Here is a 10,521-nt window from a genome sequence, read left to right as displayed (position 1 = left end):
GGGCAATGAATGTCTGTGTTTTGAGACAGTTTTGGGCTTTCGGAAAACCTTTGTCCTCCCTTTTTTCCGAACAAACGGGACTATGCAACACTGTGGCATGCTCGATATTCTTATGGTACGGTTTTAAAGTGTATTAAATATGATTTTAATCTAAACTTTGTTTTCACGCCGTAATAACAGACTGAAAGCCATACTTAAAAACCTCACGCAACCGTGCGCCATCTAGTGAGACAAAAAACGATAGCCCTCATTACGACCATGGCATGATACGATGTAGGGAGCGACATTACACGTGTGGTTGCGAGTAGCAATGCTAACGCCTTTAGGGACCCTCCACACTAGCGTCGTTGCGTCATTCGAGCGTTGAGGCAAGCGCTGGCGTCGCGTCGCCGCAACGACTACGTCTCGTCGACGCTGCTAGGACGCAGGCACGACGATGACGCTTGAAAGACGCTAGTGGGGGGTCTCTTAGAATAAAGATCCAATTACTCACGTGCTCTAAAGATGATGTTTATTACGACGTCCTCGAGCTGCGGCAGTCGGCAGGGCAGCGTGTCGCAGCCCGCGATGAAGGTGTTAAGAGGGAGCTCCCCCTGGTACACGGTGCCTGGATAAATAAATCCATACTTCCATACCAATATTTTAAATGCGAAAGTGTGTTTGTATGTTTTTCTATCTTTCACGTCGAAACGGAGCGACACGTGATTTTTGGCATAGAGATAGTTTATGGGCCAGAGAGTGACATAGGCTACTTTTAATCCTGGAAAAATGCACAGTTCCCGAGGGAACAGCGCGCGATAACCGAATTCCACGCGGGCGAAGCCGCGGGCAAAAGCTAGTAAACATAATAAATAAAAAATAGATAGGTACCACAGGACACTTGACACCATTTAACATAGTCCCAGAACCCAGTAAGCAAAACTTGTGTTAAGTATGGGTACTAGGCAACGTATAAACATCGGTACTTAAATAGATAGATATATATCATATATGTATACTTAAATACATATTAAATATCCAAGACTCGAGCACAAACATTCGTACCTATTATTCATACAAATATCTGCCATGACCGGGGATAGAACCCAGAACCTCAATAATAAATGGTGGCTAGTCCCAAACGCAACGGATAAACATACTTACATATTAATGTCCAAGACTCGAGAGCAAACATTCGTATTAGTTAATAAATAAATAAAATGGAAATAAAATAAATAAATATCATGGGACAATTGACACCTTGTCCCAACTAATCAAAGCAATAATCATTAATCATCCAAATAACTGCCCGGAATTGAACCCGTATCTCAAGCTTCATAGTCAAATGCACATTTACACCATAATAAGTAACCGAATACAATTATAAATAAGTTGGAACATTAAAATACTGAGTTTTATTTTTTTACATTGAGATAAAGTTTATTTTTAATAAGAAAAAATACTGTTTTTTTTTTGGTTTCGGTGAAAATTTAGAGTTGGGAAATTTAATGAAACAGTTGGCAAATGAACATTTGGCAAACAATAATTCTGCGGAAAGCGTCGAGGAGACAGAACCCGGTATTTAGTACAATCTCGTAATTTCAATTCATCTGCCGGGTCTAATATGGTTTACGCGTAGGTGGGAAAAATCTAGTTTATCAAATAGTCAAATATATTCAGGTTACTTACACTGGTTCACTTGGGTAGTTTGGCCCCAGGCCGCGACCACTAAAGCGCCAAAAATAACAACCGCACGCAACATGGCTGTACCTGGAAATGTGCAAAAATTGCTGATTATCAATTAATTAAAGGTTTATTATCTCTGCAGGTGTTAATCGGTAAAGGCAACAGATTATGATTCATATTAGATTTTTTTCTGGCAGATAGATAATACGTGTTAAAATATCTACAAGATAAAATTGTAAACGGATGAGAGTTTTTAGTGTTTCCAAACGAAAAAATTTACAGTTATCCTTTCATTCCGCCAAAAAAATTTTTTTCAATGATTCGTTTCTCGAATGTTTTATTTGGCCTTGCATTTATTTTTGAACTGTAAACTATCGGGATTTTCAGGATTTATTTCAAGACCATTATGTTTATGTAGAACCATAAGTATATTTAGGTTAGGTTAGGTTAGTTTTGTAAAAATCCTGAAACATAAAATGTTATGGTTAGACATTAGTGAATCTAATTTATGTATAACTCTTCTTGTCTCGTCTTGTCTTTGGCTTTCTTTGTTTCAATAGTACAGTTAATTTACTATTCATAGCGTTCTGACGAAGGCTTTCTTAGCAGAGGCGGAGGTGGATATCATTCATTTCGTTTCATTCAATTTCATTTCAGTTCATTCCCCATATACTTTACTACTCCGTGTATGCACACGATCCCAATGAAAATACTCCCCAAATACTCGCTGAAGCATAACCTAAAAAAAAAAACTGGCCAAGTACGAGCCGGACTTAAGCACCAAGTGTTCTCTACAGATTTGTAGAACAGTGTTGGCAGAGCTCGTGTCCTAAGCAAAATGTACGGACTGTGCGTTTTAGGTGGTTACTGCCACCGATATGTAAACAAAACAATTAACGTTTTTAGATTTTTCTTTTTGGTTGTTCCATAAGAGCTACCTCCACACCGAATAAGTAAATACCCCATAAGTTTTTCAGTTACGGCAGTTTGTATAGAAACACTCTCTTTTTATGACTGTAACTTTTGATTGCGATGATTAGAAGTTTGATTTTTTCACTAGATACTTAAAGTTGTAGGTTCAGAGGCCGTACTGCCTAACGTTTTTGATGCTCGCGATCGCAATCAAATGACAGATTTGGCATACAAAAACTGTCATTTGATTGCGATTCTCCCTATATATACTGTAGTCTTTGATTGCGATCGCCAGCGTCAGAAACGTTAGGCAATACTGCCTCTGATTATTTGATATTTATGTCAGTTTGATAGCCAGAGTTTGATACCTTCACGCGTTCCTGAAAAAAGGGTTCTGACCAGAAGCCGTATTGCCTAAAGTTTCTGGCGCTCGCGATCGCAATCAAATGACAGTTTTTGTATGCGAAATCTGTCATTTGGTTGCGATCGCGAGCGTCAGAAATGTCAGGCAATACGGCCTCTGTTCTGATAGACGGACAAAAAGTGACGCCATAAGCAGCGAACGAAAAAAGCATAAAAATGCTTTTTTCGGTCGCTGGCCATAAGGGTTCCGTTTAATTCCTTTTGAGGTACGGAACCCTAAAAAATATTCCAGAAGATTGTGACGTAAACCGAACCAATATTTAATCGCCGTAGTTAGGTATTCGGGAGAGCAGAGCAAACAGAGGTCTGCCTGGAGTTAGGGGGAGTGTGGGAATGACATATTAGGTTTCAAAGATTTTTGACAAAATAATAGAGGGACACGGTTCAAGCAGCAATTTTTAACTAACTATAGTATTCACAAATATTTGTGGCAGACGGTGCAATGAAAGGCGTAAATGAGATGGAGCACGTCACGTTCTCTATCACACATGCACTGTTTATGAGTGACGTCACAAACACGTAGAGATGCATTGTTTGGCTACGTATGTTTATTAATCGATAGCAATAGGTTTCAAGTGGAGTATTTTAAATGTGACGAATAATAATTGTTCATTAGTAACAGGTACGTACTTATTTAATGTTATATTAAGTAAGTATCTATTACAAAACAATATTCGAGGCTTATCAAGATCGTTATTATCGTCGTTGTCAATTTAATAAACAAAAGTTAAAAGTGGTTTGGTATATTTCGCAAATTTGTAGGTCGTCGGTACTTTTTTAATTATGAACATAAAAAGAACCCATAGAATTACCTACCGTAATGAAATTTGGTAAAAAAAAAACTTTAATTGTCGTGAGACCTTTTTCCTCGACAAATTTCATTAGTATTCTAGGTCAAGGAGGGAATTAATCTTGATTTACTTGGGCCTAATAAAACTTGACAGACAGACAGAGACAACGTAATCCTACTCGTAACATTTCAGTTTACAAAACATTTGTAATGTACAAAACCATAGGAGAAAGAAAGGGATTCCCAAAAAATTGTGGATTTCACTAACGTTGTATATAAAAATTATAATAATTGCTTCTATATAAATAATAATTCGATTTGATGGGCATTGGGGTAGGTGTAGCTTTAAATGTATGAAACAAGTTTAGTTTTTCTGAAAATGGCGCTAAATCAAAATAGATAATTAGTACGAGTATTTCTTATACTTACTAAGTATTACAGCTTAGCACAGTTATTCGGTTATTAGTATTATTAACATGAGCATTGTGTATTCTCCTTTAGACCGGACTAAGTAGCGATCGGCAGATCTCATATTTGACGAACCCTCGTGGATTTGTGATGTGTACCCACATGTTTATCCGCTAACGCATAGTATAGCGCACTCTGTCTTAAGCAGTAATAAACCAGCATTAACATTGAGCGGTCGTTTTACTAACTCCATACATCCCAGTGTCGAATGAGGATATAAAATTACCCACGAGTTTACAAAAAAATAAAAAATGTCTCTTGCTGGAAATTTAAACAATTTTGACAGTAACGAGAGAGTGACGAGTGGTCCATTTTTAAAGCGAGGTTAACCCAGTTTCTGAAAGTAAATGATGTGAAAGAAGATAATAAGGGTGCGGTATTAATCACCCACCTCAGTGACGAATCGTTTCGTTTAGTACGGAATCTGGCTATACCTAAGGATGTGGAGGGAGACCCTTAGTTTCGACCAGCTGGTGGCATTACTCGACGGGCATTTCAAGCCGAAGCAGTGTTCCTACGGAGACAAGGCGCGATTTTATGGGGCAATACGGAACCCGGGCGAGAGTTTGGGCGACTGGGCGGCACGATTAAGAGGTCTAGCGGGGTTCTGCGACTTCGGTACCTCGCCGATCGTTTTGTATTAGGCATAGGACCGGGGCCCGAACGCGACAAGCTGTTGGAACTAGATGTTTCAAAAGTGATATTAGACCAAGCGCTCAAAGTAGGGGAAGCGGCAGAGTCTGTAAGAGAGGCCAAGACGGTATTGACCAATGAGACCATCATCAAGGAGGAGCCGCTATACCGCGCCTCGAGCGAAGGTGATCACGGCCGCGGCGGCGGCAGCGGCAGCGGCGGCGCGCGGCGAGGCGGCCGGCAGGCGGCGACGGGCCGCGACCAGCTGTTGCTGCGAGATGAGCCGCGTTGTGCCGTATGTGGCATGAAAAACCATGATGCAGACAGGTGTCGTTACAAAAAGTATCGGTGTCAAAAATGTGGTGCAATGGGACACTTGAAGAAAGTGTGCAAGGGTAAAGTTTCGCGAATAAACAATATTAGTGACAATCAAACGGAAGATACGTGTTGTGAGGAGTGTCAAAATTTTAATTTGAGGTACGTTCATACTAAACCTATAGAAATAAAATTGCAACTGGGAGAACATTTTCTTTTAATGGAACTTGATTCAGGGTCTGGTACAAGTGTTATCGCAGATAGTATATATTTTAGTTTATTCTCAAATTACCAGCTACAGTCCTGTAATTTAAAAATGTGTCTTTATAATGGACATAAAATCGCACCATTGGGTTATTTTACGATTGAGGCCAAGTATCAAAATAAAATAAAATTAATTAACATCTATGTAGTAGAAAACGGAGGCCCTCCCTTACTTGGCCGCGATTTCATGTCAGCATTCGGCTTGGTAATTATGACTAAAATTAATAGTATGTGTGACGACGGCGATATAAACCAGTTGTTGGAACAGTATCCAGACCTGTGGCGTGATGAGCTTGGCTTGTTTAATAAATTTAAAGTTAGCCTGCAATTAAAAGATAATTCGACTCCGAAGTTTTTTAAGCCCCGCACTGTACCCTTTGCCCTTAAGGAAAAGGTCGAGGAAGAATTAGATCGATTAGTACATTTAGGCGTTCTAATTCCAGTCTCTCATTCACAGTACGCCACTCCGATAGTGCCCGTACTAAAAGAAAATGGTAAGGTCAGGATAGCTGGCGACTTTTCGGTGACCCTAAACAAAGACCTAGTAATAGATAAATACCCCTTGCCTCGGATTGAGGAAGTTTTCGCAAAGATTGGGGGAGGGGAACACTATAGTAAACTAGATCTCAAAAATGCATATAATCAATTTCAGTTGTGTGATACGTCACAAGAATTAACAACAATTAATACCTCGAAGGGCCTGTTTAAATATAGCCGCCTTGTGTATGGCCTAGCTAACGCGCCGGCAGTTTTTCAAAGAGCGATGGAAACCCTTCTTTCTGGAATAGATGGTGTAAGTTGTTGGCTTGACGATATATGTATAACGGGCCCTGACAAAATGACGCATCTACAAAGGTTGCGTAAGGTATTATGTAGGTTAAGTGAGTCGGCCTGAGGCTTCAAAAAGACAAATGCGATTTTTTTAAATCCAGCGTAACGTATTTAGGGTACGTCATAAATAAAGACGGGTTACACACTTGCCCCGAGAAGGTCAAGGCCATACTCGACGCGCCGGAGCCCACTAACGTCACAGAGGTGAAACGTTTCCTAGGTGTCAACTATTATAGGAATTTTATCCCTAATGCGTCGTCGATAATGAGTCCGTTGCACGAATTGACGCGCGCTGGCGCCCCGTGGGAGTGGGGACCGCGGCAGCGCGCCGCCGTGCGCCGCGTGCGGGCGAGCTGGCCTCCGAGCGCACGTTGGCGCATTTCGACCCCGCGGCGCAGCTGGTGCTGGCCACGGACGCGGGGCCCGCGGGGCTCGGCGCTGTGCTCGCCGTCAAGGACGCCGCCGGCCACGAGCGCCCGCTCGCATACGCTTCTAGGTCCCTCACGGCCAGCGAACGCAACTACAGTCAAATCCAGAAGGAAGCTACGGCCATCATATTTGGCGTAAAAAAGTTTCATCAATACCTTTATGGCCGTAGCGAACCTTTTGTACTTAAAACTGATCATCGCCCGCTAGTTTCCATATTTAATAATAATAACGGCATATCTATTACAACGGCTCTGCGCCTTCAAAGGTATGCGATTATCCTATCGGCTTATAACTACGTAGTGCAGTATACGCCTTGCGAAAATAATGTAGTAGCAGATTATTTCTCACGGGCGCCTATACCTACAGCGCTTGATGACGGTCACAAGCAATCTGATACGTTTTGTTCGCTTAAATTTGTTAATGCCATATCGCCCGCAGTCACGTTTATAGATGTCCAACAGGCGACTGAAAGCGACCCGGTGTTTAAAACTGTAATAAATTACATGATGAAGGGCTGGCCGCGTAAAATAGTTTGCGAATCGATTAGGCCTTATTTTCTATGCAGAGCAGACTTGCAATTTGAAAACGGAATCTTACTACGAGGTCATAAAGTTGTTATTCCTACGATACTTAGAGAAAAAATGTTAAGTGAACTACACAGCTCACATCTAGGTATAGTAAAAATGAAATCCAATGCGCGCAGCCGAATGTGGTGGCCGGGTATTGACGAGTCAATAGAACGGTGCAGCGGCGCGTGCGCCTCGTGCCTGGCGATACGAGCGGCGCCGCCGCGCGAGCCGCCCGCGCCCTGGCCGCGCCCGGCCGGACCCTGGCATCGCCTCCACATTGATTATATGGCAATAGGGCAAAGGGTGTATCTGGTGGTCATCGACGCGTATAGTAAATGGCTCGAGTGCTTGCACATGCATAACGATACCACTACTCAATCTTTAATCAGCAAACTTAAATATTTATTTAGTACTTTCGGAATTCCGCAGGTAATAGTATCAGATAATGATGCTAAAATTAATTGTAAGGCATTCAACTTATTCTGTTCCAACAACGGGATTAAATATATCACCTCGCCAATTTATCATCCAAATAGTAACGGGATCGCTGAAAATTCAGTAAAAAATTGTAAAAAGATGTTAAAATGTATTTTAAAAGAAGACATGAAACCAGACATTGTCCACGATAAACTTTTAGGCTACTTAGGTGAATATAGAAATACCGTGCACTGTACTACCGGCGAAGCACCAGCCAAATTAATGTTTGGAAGAAATTTAAGAACTCGGCTAGATCTCATATTCCCAACGAAACGTTGTGATCAGGTAGAAACCGTATGTCGAAGAAAATTCGACATAGGTGATGTTGTTTTCGCTAGGTGGTACAGTGCAAGGAGAGAAACCTGGGAACAAGGTATTATTACAGATAAAGTTGGTCACAAAATGTACAAAGTTCGCGTATTTAAATATAATTCTTATTGTATAAGACATACGGACCAGTTAATTTTGTTTAAAGGTGATGTTGTTGACGGGTCTTTGAACATGGATAACCCAATCGATGCCCGGCCTCAATGTAATAATAGGACCCCACGCCGTGCTACGGTTGATACCGAACCGGTACTACCCCGGGACCTTCCTCCTGCCAGCACCTCAGCGGAGGAGGAAGAGAGTGCGGGGAGCGGGGCTCAGACGGAGCACGACTTGTGGGTCGATTGTGACGCGGACGGCGGCGAGATCGGTCCCGGCGACAGCGCGCAGGCGTCCGCGCCGGACACGATGGCAGCGCCAGCGCAGGCGGCCCAGCCGGCGGTGCTCGCGGCCGAGCCGGCTGCGCTCGCGCCCGAGGCGCCCCCTCGCGCAGATGCGGAGGGAGCGCGCCGGCACTTGTTGCGTCCGCGCGTCAAAGTTAATTATAAAATAAGATAATAGATAAGATAATATTCTATATTTTTTTTTTTGTTTTAGGTTTCTAAAATAAGGGGTGAGGGATGATGTGTACCCACATGTTTATCCGCTAACGCATAGTATAGCGCACTCTGTCTTAAGCAGTAATAAACCAGCATTAACATTGAGCGGTCGTTTTACTAACTCCATACATCCCAATTTGGCATAAGTTCCATAATATATGACTAAAACTTCAATTTTATCTTATTCTTACGAGTATATGTAATAGTATTTTATTGTATTCTCTGCATATACTGATAGTTGTAGCAATTGAAATAAAAATTCGTGAGTTTGGAAAAATCTAGCGGAAATTCCATAAAATTAATGTAATATGAATATGTATAAGTGGCATTAATTTTGTTTATATCAATAAATATAGCGTATATGTACTGTTGATAGAAATTTCACGCGCTATAAGTACTTTTTTTTGTGTGAACGTAGGTTGATGTCATGATTGTAACCTAAGACGTATCGGATAACTATTTTTAGCGATTAATTATTGTACGCACACCTTGGCTTAGCGGTGATATTGGTAATTCGGTGATACTACTTTATTATCTTACACAGATCTCACTATGAGGAAATGCAAGCTATAAAAGTTTTTTTTTAACAAAAAAATAAATAACACGTAGGCACAACGATTCCATTAAGCCCAAACACGGCTTAGTTACCTTGTTTTATGACAGAGTTCCGTTGCCTACCTTCCGGCTTAGTCGCTTTATCTAGGTTTATTAATCATGATCGTTTATAGATGCGCGAGCATTACTTGGCTTTGACGAGTTCCATTGGCCATCTACGGTCTGCTTCATCAGGTCCAGTTTACCAAATGATACTTTCTGAATGTAAATGCTTATCTTAATGCTAAAAATGCCAAAATCGCCATAAGTGTGTGATTTCCCTAGGATCCCATCATTAGATCTTCACCTGGTGACAATGAGACTACCTCAGAAGAGTACTCCTTCGAATAAAAAAATAATTTTTAAAATCGGTTCACAATTGACTGAGTGAACATTCATTAAAAAATACAAACATTGGAATATAGAACCTGCTTTTTTAAAGTCTGTTAAAAATCGATGGCAGCTGTCAGTTTTGATGCTGTGGGCTCAGCGTAAGATAATAACGCAGTATCATCGAATTACCAAGTATCACTGAAAAGAAAAGGTTTACATTATGTACCTACATCATTATTATTTTTATTTCAATTAAACTGTTTAATGCCAATTATTTTAGTTATTTTTTTCTATTCCGTGTAAATTAAGGCTATGATTAGTGGAACTACTGAAATGCTCTTATTATAACGGTTTAAGATATATCTTAACTAAACATAGTAGTCAGACACCTCCATTAACTTACTTAGCGTATAATTTACCATTTCAAATACGTATACTCGTAAAACCATTGTTGTGTTGATAGTGGCTAAATAAACTTCACAGTTTTTGCTGTGGTATTATCATAATAATTACATAGTATGTATAAAGGTTTATATTAAAGCTTTATTAAAGTGAAATGTGATATTTTATGATGCCACCTGCTGGGTTTAATTAAATCATGGAAGAAGTAACGAGGCTAACTTTAGAAAAACATTCTTGTGTTCGCTAGGCACTCATTAGTAAGGTATTATTTTGGTAATAAATAATTTAAACTAACCTTTACCTGTGGCTTTTCCTCCATAAGAGATTGTTCTTCTTTTACCTATGAATTTTTCAAAAAATTCAATTTGAATACACCTACAGGCAGGCGCGGTCCGAAGGGGGAGGGGGCGGTCACAGGGGACATGATGTATATATGCAAACCTCTTCCAACTGAAGCAACTGGAGGTCTATGGAGGAGGAATATGTCCAA

General features: G+C 40.7%; 1 protein-coding gene across 1 annotated transcript in view; it reads right to left on the bottom strand.

Annotated features, from left to right (window-relative positions):
* The window catches only part of LOC141431012 (NPC intracellular cholesterol transporter 2 homolog a-like), a 10,687-nt gene extending 8,909 nt beyond the window's left edge, over window positions 1–1,778 (bottom strand). Inside the window, exons 1-2 of the mRNA XM_074091947.1 lie at window positions 1,669–1,778; window positions 494–607 (exon numbers count right to left, since the gene is read on the bottom strand). Of these exons, the coding sequence (XP_073948048.1) occupies window positions 494–607; window positions 1,669–1,741 (187 nt within the window). The 5' untranslated portion in view covers window positions 1,742–1,778. The remainder of the gene's footprint in view (window positions 1–493; window positions 608–1,668) is intronic.
* Window positions 1,779–10,521: the final 8,743 nt, after the last annotated feature.

Source organism: Choristoneura fumiferana, chromosome 9 (genome assembly GCF_025370935.1).
Source record: "Choristoneura fumiferana chromosome 9, NRCan_CFum_1, whole genome shotgun sequence".
NCBI classification, from domain to species: Eukaryota; Metazoa; Arthropoda; class Insecta; order Lepidoptera; family Tortricidae; genus Choristoneura; species Choristoneura fumiferana.
The sequence above is the reverse complement of the archived record's forward strand: the minus strand, read 5'-3'. Positions and strand labels throughout refer to the sequence as shown.